At 41.3% G+C, this 20,080-nt stretch overlaps 1 protein-coding gene across 1 annotated transcript in view; it reads left to right on the forward strand.

Moving 5' to 3' along the window:
• Positions 1–1,811: 1,811 nt before the first annotated feature.
• The window catches only part of tlcd2 (TLC domain containing 2), a 44,921-nt gene continuing 26,652 nt past the window's right edge, over positions 1,812–20,080 (forward strand). The window contains exons 1-3 of the mRNA XM_080428753.1: positions 1,812–2,144; positions 2,675–2,757; positions 13,534–13,616. Of these exons, the coding sequence (XP_080284879.1) occupies positions 1,966–2,144; positions 2,675–2,757; positions 13,534–13,616 (345 nt within the window). The 5' untranslated portion in view covers positions 1,812–1,965. The remainder of the gene's footprint in view (positions 2,145–2,674; positions 2,758–13,533; positions 13,617–20,080) is intronic.

Here is a 20,080-nt window from a genome sequence, read left to right on the forward strand (position 1 = left end):
GGGACATTCTGCATAATGAGTATTTTCTACTTATATTATATATAGCAGCTAGGCTATGACATACATTTTGATACCAATACTTTTGTACTCTTACTCAAGTATTTTTTTAATTCCTGACTTTTACTTAGGATATAAGAGAATTTCTACATTGCAGTAGCCTATGGTCCTTTTACTTAAGTAAAACATGTGAGTACTTTTTCCACCACTGCAGAGTTCTGCCTCGACGCCCGCTGTCCAATGAAAATACATATAGAAGAGGTTATAAAAGGAGATAAAGGAGATAATAAAAGACAAGACAGTCTCTCTTTGAATATCAACGTTTCGGTCTGGACACTGGGTTCCAATGTAAGTGATATTTTTGGGTTAGAAACTAAACGTTTATTGTTACAAATGTAAAGCTCTATATATATTCCGATAGTAGGCTATAATTATTTCTATTTAAAGTAGCCTCTCCAGTTCTTTAGTAAACAGTAAATATACATTTTCAGGTGGCATGTCAATTCCAATTCCAATTTCATCCAATCAAAGCTTGTTTATTAGCTTGTGTTCCAGTTCCAATTGTTTCTGCTCATTTATTTGTTTCATCACTTCCCATTTGAATTGTTTAGATTCTGAATTGATTGATTGATTGATTGATTTATTGATTGACTGGTTGATTGATTGATTGAATACTTTATTAACAGTCTGCAAAAAAAAGCACAGAAAGTACAAAGTACAAAAGGATGCTAATATGATTAAACCCAAGAAAGCACGTGGCTTGTTTCCATTGGGGTCCTGTCAATGAGCTCTCGTGTTCCGATTTTAACAATTTTTTAATATTCTGAGAATTCCTTAATATTTTAAAAACATTTTAACAATATAAATCTTGCATTGTTACAAAATATCTTCAGATGGAGGTCAGTTGCAAAACAGTTACAGCGTGTTGTTGTCACTCTCTCTGACCACTTGGTGTCGCTGTTATACAGAAAACGGAATCCAGGTTTCAAAATCCTTGAATAACATAAACGTGGTCAGCGTTGCCAGGTCCGCTTATTATAAGCGACTTTGGGCTCGTTTTTCTTTCAAGTAGCTTGTAAATATTGGTTGTTGCGGGATGCTTTTTATTTATTTATTTATTTATTTTTGGGCTTGTTTCGAAAGTGTAGTTGATTATGTTTGGGATTGCTGTGTAATGTTGTTTAACCCTGTGGTTATCAAACATTTTCAAATCAAGGACCCCCAAATTAATATGTATTTATCTGCAGACCCCCCCCCCCCCCCATCTGATAATATTTTCTTTTCTTCAAGACCTTTAAAAAAAAATAGCAGATCTGCTATTTTCAAATAGCAAGTGCTCATGTGGCCTATATATATAGTTGCTTCTTTTTGGGCTTGATTTCATAGACTTTTTTGCTTGTTTCTTTCTCAGAACCTGGCAACACTGAACGTAGTGTGTTATGTGATTGTGTGTATGTGTAGCCACGCCCCTTCGTAGTAGGGCGGGCGCGGGTAATCCTTGTTGTTAGGTTCACTCACACACACACACACACACATTGCAGATGACCACAAAGTTACACAAGAGGTCAGTGTGTTGTATTACATAGAGAAGCTTCCACCACCACGCCAGCATCAATCAACCACTGACCATCATCATCACCATCATTTTGGCTTTTTCTGCCAATCATCATCATTACAGAACACATTCACATCCACACCTCGTGTCAGAGAGAGAGGGAGGGAAAAAACCTCACTTTGACACATTGTTTCCACGCCTCCTTTTTGCAGACAAAAGCGTGTGTGTTTTTTCTTTTTTATGAATGACTGACTGACATTTGAATTGATCTGTGCATGTGGTGTGGTATCTATATCTATCTATCTGTCATTGTGAAAGAATCCACACCCACCTGAGGAACCTGAAGAAAGAAGCAGAGTTTCAGCTACTAAGAGCCAGAAGAACATCTAGACCTTGGTCCTCTTCCAGACACCATGGAGATCCATTCGGTGGTTCTGACCACCGGAGCGTCGGTCGGATTGTTCCGGCTGCTGAACACTGTCTTCGGCCAGCTGCCCGTCCCAGAGTCCGCCTGCAGAAACACCTGGAAATGGAGGAACATCTGCACCTCGTTCGTCCACAGTGTTGTCACTGGGATCTGGGCTGTTCTGTGGTGAGTTAAATATGTTATCACTGATATGGGCAGTTCTGTGGTGAGTTTAAAACTGCTTAAATCTTTTTCGGATATGGTGAGTTTAAATGGTTAAATCAGTTATTACTGGGATATGGTCAGTTTAAAATGGTTAAATCAGTTATTATTGCGATATGGGCAGTTCTCTGGTGAGTTTAAATGTTTAAATCTGTTATTACCATAGAGTTAGAATAGATAGCTATCGGTTATTACTGGAGTTGAACTGGTTAAATATGTTATCACTGGGATATGGACAGTTCTGTGGTTCTGTAGTGGAAAATAAATATTTACTTAATTTGCTGGTGGATACCTTAAATTTTGATATTAATATAATAAGTGGGTTGTTGTTTGATTTATAGCCTAATAAGTTTAACATGAAAGTTTAATAGCCTATAGAAAATTACTTCAAGGCTATCATGGGTGAATAGTTTTTCTATAGTTGTAAATTATGTTTTACTTGGGGAGAAAAAGAAAATTGACTACTATTATTTGATTTCATTTGATCTCCTCAGCTTTTTCCTTCATCCAGAGATGGCTGAAGATTTGATAGAGACATATTCAACATTTTCACACGCATTAGTCTCTGTGTCCATTGGTGAGTCTCAATTATTATTACTATTATTATTATTATTATTATTATTATTATTATTATATTTAATAGAAAAAATGGATCTACAAGCTCACAATTCAAAATTATTCGAAAATCGAACACTCAAGATTTTCAAAAAAGAAAAGCGCTGTGAGCTTGTATATCTGCTATTTTTGAATAGCCAACGTATAAAATATGGATAAAGGGGTTATAATGATTGTGATGCTATATTAACTCATTTTGCTGGGGATCCTCTGGAACCCCCCCCCCCCCCCCAAAGGACCCCACTTTGAGAACCACTGACATATAGGGCTCAAGTGGTAAAGTCCTTGAACTGGAAGACATACATGCTTGTCTTTGTATGGTGTCTGTGTGAGAGTTGTATAAAGTCTTAGTGAGACCATAAACTTGTCTATGTGACCACTCTGTAAACCATACAGTATGTAAGCATATAGTTTCCCAGGACAACTTAATGGCCATCTTCTACAAGTGGATAACAACCTGTTCTGGGCCAACAACGACAAGCAGTGAGGGTCAGACAGAGGCTGAAATCTGAGCACACTTTTCCACTTGGACACCTCCGTTGAATTCCGGCTGGGTGGTCACATTCTGCAGCCCAGGACCCCCTATTGTTCATACTCTGGCCTGTGTGTGCCGATGTCTAATTAGATAATCAGTAGTCTGTGGTCAGTTTAGAATTCATAATGTTGTGTGTGTTCCTCTATTTCTCTGTCTTTGAGTCAGAGATGAAGAAACACACTACATGAACTCTTATACCCACTAGTTTAAAGGCATAGTATGTAACTTTGCCCTGTGTTTACATAACAAAACAACAGGGCTTAATCAATGCCAGAGCTGGCCGGAGCCTGCTTCCTGCGCTCCGGTAGCCTACCTCTAGAAGGCGTACTGTCACCTCAAATGCACTTTATTAAGGCTATTTATTATGAATTCAGCTTTCATCATTCATACATCTTCACAATAACCACTTTAGCTATTATTCGCTGTTAGAAAAGTTGCGCCTGTGATCCGTGTGGTCTGAGTCCTGATACCTCTCTACGTTAGTTGCGGAGAGCTCCGCAACTAACGCAAAGGCCCCGCCTCCCCCTCACGTCAAAACAGTTGTCAATGTATACAACTTGATGAGAAGGAGGAACGTGAAGAAGGCATGCACAGTTGACAAGAGAGAGAGAGAGAGAGAGAGGTAGAGAGAGACAGAGAGACAGAGCAAGCTGTTTTAACGCGCGTCCCCTCCCCTCCTGTTTTTGGGGTCAGAATCGTTCATAAATGATAGCGTTCTTCTATTGCTACATTCCCATGTTAAAGGGGTAGTTCACCCCCCAAATAACTTTTTTTCTATTGATTACTCACCCCATGGAGCCTTGAATTCATGGATATTTTTTTGTTTTTGTCGCATTCCTTCCTTTATTATTTGATTATAATAAATTTAGCCCCATTGATTCCGGTAGGAGACACAAATGCATTTGTGTCTCCTACCGGAATCAATGGGGACACATTTATTATAATCAAATTATTGGCTTAGGAATGTGACAAAAACAAAAAAATATCTATGAATTCAAGGCTCCAGATGGTCAGTAATCAATAGAAAAAAAGTTATTTTGGGGGTGAACTACCCATTTAATGTTCTGATTATGAAATACAGTATTTGATGTAGAAACGGTGACACTTATGCTGTTATTTGGCCCCAGCTTTCTGCATACACAGGGGGGGGGGATTTTGCATAATCATCATAATCGTTCCCATTCATCTGTATAAATTAATCTGTTGAAATGTAATAGATTGTTCAGTGCCAAAAACAAGTAAAATGTCATGATGGTGACATGATGAGCGCTACAGAGTGTTGGTGTTGCTACACAGACAGATATCACATTCATGATGATTACGCCTGTTGATCTCACTGCATGCATGGTGTCCCTCCCTCCCTGCCAAATAAAAGTCCCTTGTGTGACTTTTGACTGTGAACCCTATTTTCACTAGTTTGGGTCCCAAGGAGGGAGACATCGAAATTCTCTTCTTGGTCTCCCGAGCTCCCAAAAGTTTGGGAGCCACTTTAGTCTTAGCTTGATCAATTCCACATGATTACTCTGAGCTGACTCCAATCCTCCAACATCCTCAAAATAGCAACAACTCTCCTGCTTCTTCCAGGGCAGTGGTTCAGCAGCAGCCAGCGGCCCATGATGAGCTCCGTTATCCTACTCCTTTATTGAGCGTGTGCCACCACGCTATGCAACCAGGGCTCCCCTCCAATTCCAAGGATGTTTGGCATTCTTTTTAACAAGCCAAACCCCTGGAAGCGGGCAGTCAGTGGAAGCCGTGCTCGAGTGTAATAAAAAAAAAATGAATGGGGGTCATTATGGGTCCGTCCCTGGCACCGTGGTGTGGGCATGGCTTGACCCCCCGCGTGCTCACCAGGGTTGCCATGTCTGCTTATTATAAGCGACTTTCGGCTCGTTTGTCTGTAAAGTCGCTTGTAAATATTGGTAGTTCCGGATTGCATATTTTTGGGGCTTGTTTCTAAAGTGTAGTTGCTTATTTTGGGCTTGCATCCTAAATGATGTTTAAACCAGTGGTTCTCACACATTTTGTATATGTATTTGTAAAGGGAGCCCCCCCCCCCATAGTCGCTTCTTTTGGGCTTGTTTTCATAGAACCTAGTTGCTTATTTCTCTCTCAAAATCTGATAACACAGCCCAGTGGGCGGCGACTGCGCAAGAGGGCAGCTGATTGATATGCAGGCTGTCCAGTTCAAATACCGCCGGTCACAGAGAATGGAGTCCGCCCCCCCCCTCCACCCGGACAACAAGTAGAGGGCCTCTTCAGGATAGTGTGGCGTGATGCTGAATGAATGAGGCCCCACTAATAACTTTAGAGGAGTGGTTCTCAAACTTTTTCATGTCAAGGAACCCCAAAATGATATATATTTGGCCGCGGACCCCCTCATCTGAAAACGTTTTCTGCCAGGGAGTCAGGGACCCCTGGCAGATTTAAAATATTGTAGATGTACAAGTACATGTACATATCTGCTATTTTTGAATAGCCAAAGTATAAAGTGTGGATAAAGTGGTTAAAACTATTGTTACGCCATATTAACTAATTTGGCTGGGGACCCCCTGGGGGTCCCACTTTGAGAGCCAATGCTTTAGAGAAGCCATTTTGCTGACTCGTCCTTTAACCACTTAAACCCAAAATACGGTACTTCATTGACCGCAGGGGTCCCCCAGGGGTCTATAGTTGGTCCCCCTCCTTTTTTTCTTCCCCGAAAATAGCCGAACTAATAGCCGATCTACAAGATGTACAGTAGATCAGCTATTTGTGCTGAATGTTCACCTATTTTCGCCAGATTATTTATTATTATTATTATGACAGACAGACATGCCCAGAATAGGATGCTATGGGTTAATGTGTATGTTGTTAACTGGACACATACTTTGCATTGCCATCAACTATTAGGCTATTACTGTCTTGTCAACTAGACCTATAAGAATTAGACATTTTCCAGTTTGTTGCCTTTGGGGGAATCTCCTAAAACAATTTTCATAAAGTATCTGAACTTAATTAGTCATTCCAAAGGATGTTTATTGAGAGTTGTATTTCTCAGTGATGACCCATTCAGACCAGGGCTAGGTGACAATGTGAAGTTAGATTCTGTTAACATTTTAAAGGTAGACATGTGTAAGATAGGGCAAAGGATAAGGGACAGCTTCAGATATTTACATGTTAGTCCTCATTATGGAAATGAATTAAAATAAAATGTTCTGAAAAGGCAGTTGTACAGCTAGCAGAATGGAGTAGGTGAAGTTGCCAGTTGTACATTATTGTATTCACTCTACTTGGTATAATATGGGCCTATATACAGTATGTACACTGTACAATTTCAGCATTCAAAACCAGCCACACTTGCAATGCATTTGAAGCATTTCTATTGTTACATATCGTCTCTGTCGGGTGGAAACTTCAAAGTAATTTGTTACTTTTCAGGATTGAAATTGAAAAACAGCAAATAATTGCAGATCGACAAGCTCAAAACGTGTCGCTTCCTTCCTACACGTTTCGAGCTTGTGGATCTGCTACTTTTGATACATGTTAGAAATAAAGCTATTAATTCATTCACTCATTCATACCTATGTGTGACGCTGTTGTGTGATCAAGTAGGGCGTTAATTTATTAAAAAAAATCTAAAAGTTAAAATATGGAGATAAGAGGTTTCTGCCTGACACAAAGGTGAAAGAGAGCTCTGAATGAATCCTTATGAAACGCAGCACGTGAGATAAGAGAGCTCTGTGAGAGAATATTCCCATTGTGCGTAAACTTATCTCTCTCATGTGAAGGTAAAAAAAAAATGTCATTGTGGATCTCAGGATCCTCAGTGGATCTCACTCCTCATGTGACCAGCCTGTTTCCCAAACACTGGGTCGGGACTCGGGATCCATTTGTTGGTTGTCAATGTATACAACTTGATGAGAAGGAGGAACGTGAAGAAGGCATGCACAGTTGACAAGAGAGAGAGAGAGAGAGAGAGGTAGAGAGAGACAGAGAGACAGAGCAAGCTGTTTTAACGCGCGTCCCCTCCCCTCCTGTTTTTGGGGTCAGAATCGTTCATAAATGATAGCGTTCTTCTATTGCTACATTCCCATGTTAAAGGGGTAGTTCACCCCCCAAATAACTTTTTTTCTATTGATTACTCACCCCATGGAGCCTTGAATTCATGGATATTTTTTTGTTTTTGTCGCATTCCTTCCTTTATTATTTGATTATAATAAATTTAGCCCCATTGATTCCGGTAGGAGACACAAATGCATTTGTGTCTCCTACCGGAATCAATGGGGACACATTTATTATAATCAAATTATTGGCTTAGGAATGTGACAAAAACAAAAAAATATCTATGAATTCAAGGCTCCAGATGGTCAGTAATCAATAGAAAAAAAGTTATTTTGGGGGTGAACTACCCATTTAATGTTCTGATTATGAAATACAGTATTTGATGTAGAAACGGTGACACTTATGCTGTTATTTGGCCCCAGCTTTCTGCATACACAGGGGGGGGGGATTTTGCATAATCATCATAATCGTTCCCATTCATCTGTATAAATTAATCTGTTGAAATGTAATAGATTGTTCAGTGCCAAAAACAAGTAAAATGTCATGATGGTGACATGATGAGCGCTACAGAGTGTTGGTGTTGCTACACAGACAGATATCACATTCATGATGATTACGCCTGTTGATCTCACTGCATGCATGGTGTCCCTCCCTCCCTGCCAAATAAAAGTCCCTTGTGTGACTTTTGACTGTGAACCCTATTTTCACTAGTTTGGGTCCCAAGGAGGGAGACATCGAAATTCTCTTCTTGGTCTCCCGAGCTCCCAAAAGTTTGGGAGCCACTTTAGTCTTAGCTTGATCAATTCCACATGATTACTCTGAGCTGACTCCAATCCTCCAACATCCTCAAAATAGCAACAACTCTCCTGCTTCTTCCAGGGCAGTGGTTCAGCAGCAGCCAGCGGCCCATGATGAGCTCCGTTATCCTACTCCTTTATTGAGCGTGTGCCACCACGCTATGCAACCAGGGCTCCCCTCCAATTCCAAGGATGTTTGGCATTCTTTTTAACAAGCCAAACCCCTGGAAGCGGGCAGTCAGTGGAAGCCGTGCTCGAGTGTAATAAAAAAAAAATGAATGGGGGTCATTATGGGTCCGTCCCTGGCACCGTGGTGTGGGCATGGCTTGACCCCCCGCGTGCTCACCAGGGTTGCCATGTCTGCTTATTATAAGCGACTTTCGGCTCGTTTGTCTGTAAAGTCGCTTGTAAATATTGGTAGTTCCGGATTGCATATTTTTGGGGCTTGTTTCTAAAGTGTAGTTGCTTATTTTGGGCTTGCATCCTAAATGATGTTTAAACCAGTGGTTCTCACACATTTTGTATATGTATTTGTAAAGGGAGCCCCCCCCCCATAGTCGCTTCTTTTGGGCTTGTTTTCATAGAACCTAGTTGCTTATTTCTCTCTCAAAATCTGATAACACAGCCCAGTGGGCGGCGACTGCGCAAGAGGGCAGCTGATTGATATGCAGGCTGTCCAGTTCAAATACCGCCGGTCACAGAGAATGGAGTCCGCCCCCCCCCTCCACCCGGACAACAAGTAGAGGGCCTCTTCAGGATAGTGTGGCGTGATGCTGAATGAATGAGGCCCCACTAATAACTTTAGAGGAGTGGTTCTCAAACTTTTTCATGTCAAGGAACCCCAAAATGATATATATTTGGCCGCGGACCCCCTCATCTGAAAACGTTTTCTGCCAGGGAGTCAGGGACCCCTGGCAGATTTAAAATATTGTAGATGTACAAGTACATGTACATATCTGCTATTTTTGAATAGCCAAAGTATAAAGTGTGGATAAAGTGGTTAAAACTATTGTTACGCCATATTAACTAATTTGGCTGGGGACCCCCTGGGGGTCCCACTTTGAGAGCCAATGCTTTAGAGAAGCCATTTTGCTGACTCGTCCTTTAACCACTTAAACCCAAAATACGGTACTTCATTGACCGCAGGGGTCCCCCAGGGGTCTATAGTTGGTCCCCCTCCTTTTTTTCTTCCCCGAAAATAGCCGAACTAATAGCCGATCTACAAGATGTACAGTAGATCAGCTATTTGTGCTGAATGTTCACCTATTTTCGCCAGATTATTTATTATTATTATTATGACAGACAGACATGCCCAGAATAGGATGCTATGGGTTAATGTGTATGTTGTTAACTGGACACATACTTTGCATTGCCATCAACTATTAGGCTATTACTGTCTTGTCAACTAGACCTATAAGAATTAGACATTTTCCAGTTTGTTGCCTTTGGGGGAATCTCCTAAAACAATTTTCATAAAGTATCTGAACTTAATTAGTCATTCCAAAGGATGTTTATTGAGAGTTGTATTTCTCAGTGATGACCCATTCAGACCAGGGCTAGGTGACAATGTGAAGTTAGATTCTGTTAACATTTTAAAGGTAGACATGTGTAAGATAGGGCAAAGGATAAGGGACAGCTTCAGATATTTACATGTTAGTCCTCATTATGGAAATGAATTAAAATAAAATGTTCTGAAAAGGCAGTTGTACAGCTAGCAGAATGGAGTAGGTGAAGTTGCCAGTTGTACATTATTGTATTCACTCTACTTGGTATAATATGGGCCTATATACAGTATGTACACTGTACAATTTCAGCATTCAAAACCAGCCACACTTGCAATGCATTTGAAGCATTTCTATTGTTACATATCGTCTCTGTCGGGTGGAAACTTCAAAGTAATTTGTTACTTTTCAGGATTGAAATTGAAAAACAGCAAATAATTGCAGATCGACAAGCTCAAAACGTGTCGCTTCCTTCCTACACGTTTCGAGCTTGTGGATCTGCTACTTTTGATACATGTTAGAAATAAAGCTATTAATTCATTCACTCATTCATACCTATGTGTGACGCTGTTGTGTGATCAAGTAGGGCGTTAATTTATTAAAAAAAATCTAAAAGTTAAAATATGGAGATAAGAGGTTTCTGCCTGACACAAAGGTGAAAGAGAGCTCTGAATGAATCCTTATGAAACGCAGCACGTGAGATAAGAGAGCTCTGTGAGAGAATATTCCCATTGTGCGTAAACTTATCTCTCTCATGTGAAGGTAAAAAAAAAATGTCATTGTGGATCTCAGGATCCTCAGTGGATCTCACTCCTCATGTGACCAGCCTGTTTCCCAAACACTGGGTCGGGACTCGGGATCCATTTGTTGGTTGCGGACCCATTTTTATGGGTCGAGGGTAAATTATCCTTTATTTGTCATATCCTACATTTTGTCTTTAATTATGTTATATTATTTATTCACAAGATTTTCACAAATGTCCCCCTAAAAATCTAAATTTTTCAAAACAGTTTCATAATCTTTTTATTATTTTTTGTGAAAATTGTAGATCTGCTATTTTGACTAGTTCCCAGGGAGACATCAAATTTCTCTTTTGGGTCTCGAGCTAAAACGTTGAACCTCTGGTCTATGATATAGTTTTCCAAAGATGGTGGATATTTAGGAAGATCCTTAGGAAGAACTTTAGCCACCAGAGGCAAAATTGTACACAAATTGCATCTCCTAAGTGAGCGTCACTGTCTGACGGTTACGTCAGACCTCGCGAACGTCCTATGTTTACTGGCGCTAGATCTCGTGAGAGTGTGTTGCTGGGACAGAGAAAGGTTGATGTTTCTCCTGATGTGTCTCTGAAAAAAGCGTCATAACAAAACATAATGTGAAAACAATTGACTTCGATTACCACACACACACGCACTCACGCACTCACGCACTCACGCACTCACGCATGCACGCACGCACGCATGCACGCACGCACGCACGCACGCACGCACGCACGCACGCACGCACGCACGCACGCACGCACGCACGCACGCACACACACACACACACACACACACACACACACACACACACACACACACACACACATATACTTATTTCCTTGTAACTGTATCTTAACTGCTGTACTGTTTTTGGCAACTGAATTTCCCTCGCGGGATCAATAAAGGTGTTATCTTATTTTACTCACTCACTCATAGAGATTGCATGCATTTCTGCAGTATAGAATCAGGGGTCTTCAACGTTTTTCAGGCCTTGGACCCCTTAGCTGAGGCTGAGACAGAGACCCCCCACTACATATTGTATAAAATTGTGTTGCAGATAAAAAAAATTCATAGCTTTCATAGACTTGTTTGACAGCACCATCATCAGTGTTGTTTGTGTAAATGTTTGTTTATTTGTTTGTTATATTTTCTGTTAATATGTTGGATTCATGTTCATGTGTATTTCAAGACATAACCCTCAATACTTAAACTTGACCTTTGGCTCTGTACTTGGTCTGCTCTTTTTTCCCTCAACACCAAACCTCTTTGCCAAAAATAGCCGATCTGTGAGGCATTGTGAGCTTGCTATTTTCAGCTAATGTTCCCCTCAGAATGGGAATGCTAGGGGTCAAGTGGTTGGCGTAAATAAAAGTTCCCAGCATGCAAAGATTTGACGTTGAATCCCCTGTCTGCATGCATTAACAATCTGTTGCTGTCGGGCAGAAACCTTGTATCTCCATATTTCAAATTTTTATGTTTTTTTGCCAGACCCAGGGGGTCGGCCTACAGGAGGCTTTGTGGGTCGGTCGGTCGGTCGGTCGGTCTGTCCCTCTTTTCCTCTGCACACACGTCATGCGAAGTCCGGCCATTCAGATTTCAACCACTAGGGGTCTGGCAGTGCTCCGAGGAGCACCTTTTCTAGTTTTCTTTCGTAACAGTAGCAGGTCTACAAGCTCACAACGCGTTGGTAGCTTGTAGATCTGCTACTTTCACTATTTTAATATTTTTCATATTTTATATAAAAATGAAAAAGGAATGGTTTCCACCCGACAGCGACGGATCCTGAAGTGACACCATGCCTTAATTGCTTCATTCTCTTTCCTCTTTGACTGTTATATATATGACATCCAGTGAAATATACAAACAATACTTATGTTGGATAACTTTCTTCTAGAAGTCCATGTCACCATAAAAGTGTCAAATCCTTAATGAAACATATCGTCGTTAGTGTCAGGTGGAAGCCTCATATATCCAACACCGCTACTTTACAGGAAATGGACAAAAAAGAACCAGTGTTCCAATGGATCCAATCAGGTTATTATTTAGTCACAAGCTCTTGTTAATACTATTCATTGGTTCAATATTTATAACCCCCCCCCCCCCACACACACACACACACACACTTAACCACTTTCACTTAAAATTGTTTCAAAAATATTATAAAAAACAGATCTACAAGCTCACAACGTGTCGCACTGCGACACATTGTGAGATTGTAGATCTGCTATTTTCACTACTTTGGCGCGACACCCTTGTACGTACGGCAACGTAGGGCAGTCATTTATGGAAAAAAAACATTCAAGTTGAAATATGGAGATTCTTTCTGCCCCCGACGGCGACTATATGAATCCCATATTCCAGCAACCTCCAATCATCATCAGCGCTTCATTCCCTGTGTTCTACATAGCTGTCTCCATGGATACCGCTGGTAAGGGGGGGTTTATAAATATCCCATCTCCAAGCTACATGTGGGTTCCTATGCTCATGGTCGTCATGGTAACCACTGACACATGCTCTATGTGCTGTTTGTGCCCATTAGCTAATTAACTGACTTAAAGTGCAGTGGTGTAAAGTAACTAAGTACATGTACTCAAGTACTGTACTTAAGTACAATGTTGAGGTATTTTTTACTTTACTGAAGTACTTCCAATTTTTTATACTTTTACTTCTACTCCACTACATCTCAGAACCAAATATTGTACTTTTACTCCACTACAATTATTTGAAAACTTTAGTTACTAGTTGCTTTGTAGATTTAGATTATTAATCATGCATTAACCACTTCAGCCCTATATACATTTTGGCCATTTGAAAATAGCCAATCTACAAGTTCACAATGCGTCGCGTTGCGATGCATTGTGAGCTTGTAGATCTGAAGATTTTTATATACATTTGAAAACTTGTGAAACGGGACATTCTGCGTAATGAGTACTTTCTACTTTTGGTATTTTAAGTACATTTTGATAATACCAATACTTTTGTGCTTTTCGTCAAGTAAAGAGAGTATTTCTACATTGAAGTATTGATACTTTTAATTAAGTAAAACATGTGAGTACTTTTTCCACAACTGCTAAAGTGTTGTCACATGGTTCCCTCATACAGGTTACTTCATCTATGACTTCTTTGACATGGTGCTGAACCAGAAGCTCAGCCAGTCCTGGGAGCTGCTCTTCCATCACCTGGTGGTAAGTGCAAACTGAAATGTGCAGTATCTGCAGTTTTTTTTTAGAGCAAAAGTTAAGGCAATTAACACTACTATAGCTGAATGGTTATTAGAGAGTTCGCCTGGGGAGGCAAAGGTCCTAGGTTCAATTCCAGTCCTCAGAAATGTGTCAAAGTGTCAAACTGAGCAAGTCACTTAACCTCTAACTGCTCCCCGAGCGCTACAACCAATTGCTGCTCACTGCAGGGGACACATTTCACGTATGTGCAAAATATACAGTGACAAAACACTGTTTTGTCACTGTATTATTATTATTACTTTTTTAAATGTATTTATTTTTTGAAAAGGCTGTATCACAGAGTGCAAAGTTCAGTTTCATACATAGATTCACTTTCCAGTTTTTTCCTTTTTTTAACCGCTTAAGCCACTTGAACCCCAGCATGCCTATTCTGGGGGGAACAAGCTCTGTGAGCTTGTAGATCGGCTATTTTTGGCGAAGACATGTTGTGTAGATGTAAGAAAGCGGTCAAAGAACAGTTGTAACTCAAGTTCGGCTCTCTAAGACTAGAGGGTTTAAATGGTTAAACCTATACCTTGTTGACCGGGGCGTCCCCCAGGGGTCTGTACTGGGCTCCCTCCTTTCATTCCCCTCTTCACAAAATCTCTTTGCCTACAAGTTTGAAGGTTTTTTTGGAAACCGCCCTGCTGAAGTGCATTCAGTCACAGTCAGTGACTCGATTGTGGCCAAAACATCTGTTGCACCATGATTATATTTGCAGGTGTGCGCCTTGTCCCTGCAGGCCATCTTTGAAGCACTGCTGGCAGCACTGTGTGCTGTCATAGGGGACCCATCACTTCCACTGACTGGCTTCTGGTGGGAGTTGTTTTTAGTTTTACAGCAATGCAATGCAATGCAATGCGCTCATCGTCAAAATATTCGAAACCATGAGCGCGTGCCTGAAATGCTTTACCAAGTCACCAAAGAAAACAAAAACTCTATTACCTTGATCACTGGTATGTTTGATTGATCTTTGATTGCCTTTTGTGGGACCAAATAGGGATGCCGTTGTGACATTATCAAGCATGAATATCAAACACTTCAGACAGTCTACATTTCCCAAAATGAAATGCATGCAATTAATTCAGTCTGACCAGAAGCAGGTCATATCCCCACCGGTGGTACAAAATCTAATGACCAGAGGAGGGTATTGTAAGCAGAGGCATGGATGTTCCCCCTCTCTTCTCCCCTCCAGCAAATCGAAACGTAATAAAAAAACCTCGCCCTATCACCTCCATCTCCTTGCCATTAAGTCTAGGTAATTCTGTAGGTACTCTTTAGGGCTGCTTTCTCATTTGAACACTGGAAAATGTCCGGGGAATCAGTTGGCCTTTCACATGTGTAGCATGCAACAGGAGAATGTCCCAACTCAAACGCTAATAAAAAGCAGAATGAAACTGGATTTCAGTTAGCTACTGTATCTCTCTCCGAACACCTCGGGAGGAGGGGAGGCTCCACTCGTCGACAATAGAAGCGTCGTCAACACGTCCACTCGCTGAGTGTAAATTCACCGGAGTATCAACGCAGGGTCCTGGCAGCATAAAGTCTGTTGCATGTCCAAGCCTACTGAGCCAGAATATTGCGTTCATACATACAGCCCCTCCGTTTAAAGTCTGGAAAACGTCCAAAATACAGTGCATGTCTGAAAGTGTCTTATGCAATACAAGTGCCACAGTTTACCGCTCCTTGTGCAGGGCACCACACAGACCAAACCCAAACCAGCAGCACCTGTCTGTGTGTCGCAAGAAGCACACACAAGGCCTTCTTTTAAAACAAATACAATACCTGTTCTTCTTGTCCAGCTGCAAAGAATAATTCCTAACAAGGTACAAAAGAGACAATAGCTCAAGGGTGACAGTCTCCACATAAAGCATAAAAACGTCTAATCGGTGTGTCACATCCGTTGAGAGAGCCACCCCCCCCCCCCCCAATCTCACTGCCGCAAGGTTATTATAGTTCAGTCAGAATAGATTGAAAATATTTGAATGTTTTATTTGGTCTTGGCATTCAGGCTCTGCTATATGTTGCTCACTTAGAATACAGCCATTTAAGAGCAGGACAGTGGCCCTCATTTATCAACGCGGTGCAGCCCAAATAATGTGCCTACGGCGAGATCACAGCACCTTTCGGCATTTATCAATATATCTTGACGTGGGCTTCATCCTACCGTACGCTGAAATCTCACGTCTGGTCACAAGCAGTTGTTGACTTTGGCTGCGCCCGTTTTTCCATCCTAGACCTGCGGAGCATCATTGTCTGACTGTCAGTCTGACAGGCATCTGGACACATATATCCACTCCTAAATGTATATCTACACTAATAAATAATCTTTAAAAATATAACATTTTATAAAGTAATTTAAACAAACTGCTTTAACAGTCATTCAGATAAGATTAAAGATCTGGCTGCATTGAAAATAGCAGATCTACAAGCTCACAAGCGTTGCATCGCGACGCATTGTGAGCTTGTAGATCTGCTATTATCAAAATATACGAGCGCTTTTGCGTCGGGAGTCCCACGGTCGGGACTCCCGACCATCTTTTCATGGACAGTGAGGTCTACAAACTTACAGTAGCTTGTCCTATGGTATGGAGTTATGTCATAGAGAGTTATATAGGCTACAACCTGGCTGGGTTAAGGATATAAACCTGATGCTCCAATCTCTTATAACGTGGGTGGCGGCACGGGATCACTGCAGTCTGCAGACCGCCCGAGTCTCATGGGGAATATAGCCTACATGACTGCTTTAGTGTAACTCGAACGCGCACTGCTCGGTATGGGGTAAATAAATATACAAACGTATTCCATTCATGGCGATGTGATTGGTATCATAATATGTCATTCATGTAGGCTACAAGCCTAGGTGACTGACAAAGATTGTACCGTAACGGATTATGAAAGACACAGTTGGGCTTGTGTGTGTGTGTGTGTGTGTGTGTGTGTGTGTGTGTGTGTGTGTGTGTGTGTGTGTGTGTGTGTGTGTGTGTGTGTGTGTGTGTGAGAGAGAGAGAGAGAGAGAGAGAGAGAGAGAGAGAGAGAGAGAGAGAGAGAGAGAGAGAGAGAGAGAGAGAGAGAGAGAGAGAGAGAGAGAGAGAGAGAGAGAGAGAGAGAGAGGCGTGTGCATGTGTGCGTGCGTGTGTGTGTGTGTGTGTGTGTGACTTGACAGGCAGCGAGGCGAGGCGAGCCGGCGAAACTCTTTCTTTGGTCGTATTCTGGTTCTTCATGTCGTAAAATCGGGGTGTTTCGAGAATATTTAAGGGCGTGTTATTTAAATGACGCTCGTTTTCAGAAGTGAGATTTATCAAGGCTGGGACCAAATGTACGCTCGGATCGGCTGTGTAGGATTCGTTGATAAATGTGACTTCGACGTTGGCGTACGGCCGAATATATGGAAAAATATACGCCGGTTTATACGCTCCGTTGATAAATGAGGGCCAGTGTCTGTACAGTATGTGTATAGCATATATAACAAACCCCCCAGGGAAAAACAGAACCCTTAGGGAAAGCAGAGCCCACTTTAAGGAGGTGGTGACTCACCTGAAAATGTATTTTCTGTTTACTAAAGAGCTGGAGAGACAGGGAGACCCCAGTTACTGAACAAACACTCTATAGCAATGATTACTATCAGAATAGACTTTTTAACAAAAGAAAACTTACAGCATGACATTTTCCTCTATATTTTAATTTCTATTGAGACATCTAGCTCGTGTCAAAGGTCATGTCTCACCTGACACAAATTTTGACCTGATGGTCAAGATTCAATTCATCCCCCGAGCAAGCAGGCAGGCTCTATGAGCTCAATGGTAAAAATGTCAGCACTTGTGACATGTCAGGAAACGGGGTTCAAATCCGGGGTAGAAGAGGAAAGTTATAGTGCAGCTTTAAGTATAATAACCTTGAGACCGCGCCCCCCTTCTCCTCTATTGTTGCTAACATTCCCATTACAGATTGGCAGCTTTCTTTAATGACAAAGTATGGCCTTCAAGTGGATGATGCACCAGGTCGGTGTGAAGAGACGCACGTCACTTGTCACAGGCATCGTCTGAGGGAACGGCACAATGCTGCCCTTTGTTCTTTTGGGGGAGAATGACATGGCCTTTGTTCTTTTACCATTTGGAGAAATAAATGGGAGAGCTGATTCTCTATTAACACTACTGTATGCTGTCTCCCACGCCCTTGATTTATAAACCATTATCGAAGAGAAAAATATGCAAAGTGGATATGAAGCTAGGATCTGCACTACACTGGGTCTGGGTCTAAGGAAACTCTATTCAGCACGGACCTTTAGGAGACTGTTTCTGCTGTTAAACACTTAACCATTTCACCATTTAACTCTGCAGTATTACTTTGTTGTGCTTCAAATAGCGGGACAATAGGAACACCAGGTTGAACTGACTTCGCACGCTGATTTCACCGTTTCCTCACATATCAGCCACCCGTCTACATACTGTACACATCCCACTGGGGAGAGGGGGGCCACATATCAGCCACCCGTCTACATACTGTACACATCCCGCTGGGGAGAGGGGGGCCACATATCAGCCATCCGTCCGTCCGTCCGTCCGTCCGTCCACACGGCTTGTTTTTGTCCCATTCATTGTGTTCCTGGAAAGCAGTCAACAGGAGCTCTACTCTGGACAGGAGCCTGCAGATTGGGTGACTTAGCCACTTAAGCCCTATATAGCCTACCTCCTGGTACCACATAAAGCCAAAACAGCAGATCGTTGTGAGCTCGTAGATCTGCTATTTCTTTGCTATTTTGCTATAGAGATGTGTTAATGTCTGTTAATGTAATGTTTTTTCCAATGACATACCTAAAACAGGGCTGCTTATAGTGCTTCTCGCAGACTCAGAGTGGAATGAATGTAGCAGTTTAGTGTCTTTGCATCATCAGCTATACAGTAAGTCAGACTGGAACAACGGCTGTAGAGGCAAAAAACAAGGAGTCGTTTACAGTTTCCGTGCTCGTAAAAAAAAAAACTCTGTGTGTGAGTGGAGTCGGCCCTGATTGTCCACAGACCTCCAGCTCCTTGTCTTCCACACTGTGCTCACTTTGTTTTTACTCATTCAAACGGCTCACTATGTTCTCTAACCAGCTCTTCTAGGCTTTCCACTGTCTCCCTCCCTCATGCTCTCTCATTTTCTCGTTTTCTCATTCAACCTTTGTTTTATTGGAGTCTTTTTCTCTGATTTCCTAGTGTCTTTCCACGGTTCGCCACCCCCTCCTTTAATCTCTTGCTGTCTTGTAATGCTCCAGCCCATTTATTACGTTGATGTAGAGTCTTTTGACATCAAGTCTTAAGTAGAGTGGACTGTGGTCCAATACATACATTTGTTACGTGTCCTCAGTATGTATATTGCGTATTTAAAAATGTCAAATGTTATGTATGTTAAGTGTTTGAAGTGACGTTTTCTCATGGCAATAAAAATAAAGGTGCTTTCAATTGACGTGCGGCCGTGCATGAACTTGGATGAATGGGCGTGCACTGCCGTTCTCACAATTCAATTCAAAGGACCTTTATTTGTATTGGCATGAGAAAACGTACATAATGTACGTACATACTGGGGACACGTAACAAATGTAAGCATTGGCAGTAAATATGTTACATATTTCGCAACCTAACTTAATCCATGCACGTTTTCGTGGTGTGGTCATTATTTATCCATTGTACGTTTGCTAATGATATCGTGTTGATCTTTAATAGCAATGATTAGTGTCACAGTAGTGCTTTAATCTATCACAAAAAGCTTTCACACATATCACATATTTAATATGTTTTTAATGTTTAATGTTAAGAAACATTGCAGATCTGCTATTTTCAAATGATTTTATACATTTTGAACATGAAATGGAAGATTTCTGCATAAAGAGTACTTTTACTTTTGGTACTTTAAGTCCATAACTCAAGATTAACTTGAGTTATGTTTAACTCAAGTAAATTCTGAATACCAGACTTGTAACAGAGCATTTCTGCATTGTAGTATTGATACTTTTACTTAAGTAAAAAATGTGAGTACTTCTTCCACCACTGTGTTCTCATCTCATCATCTTGTCAACAAAGACTCAAGAAGTTCCTTGAGCTTGTGTCGGCACTTTAGCTTACACCGATTGGTCAGCTACCTGCAGTATCAACCCTTGGGGTAATCGGTTATCACCCAAATAAAAAGCCACAGGATATACTATATATTTTTCTACTACTCTCTCCGACCGACAGCAGATGTGTGGATCCGATGCTAGTCCTGATTTTGGAGAGTCCTAAACGACCCATTACCATGTTTTGCAAAAGTGCAAAAAATGTTATGCTTGTACATCGGCTATTTCTGTTGTCGCTATCATTTTAGTTCGTTTTAGTTCGTTTTACACTATATAGTTTCATTTAGTTATTGTTTTTGTGTAAAGCCTCAATTTAATTGTCTCCGCCAGGCCG

This window comes from Gymnoscopelus braueri (assembly GCF_963280865.1).
Source record: "Gymnoscopelus braueri genome assembly, chromosome: 5".
Taxonomy (NCBI): domain Eukaryota; kingdom Metazoa; phylum Chordata; class Actinopteri; order Myctophiformes; family Myctophidae; genus Gymnoscopelus; species Gymnoscopelus braueri.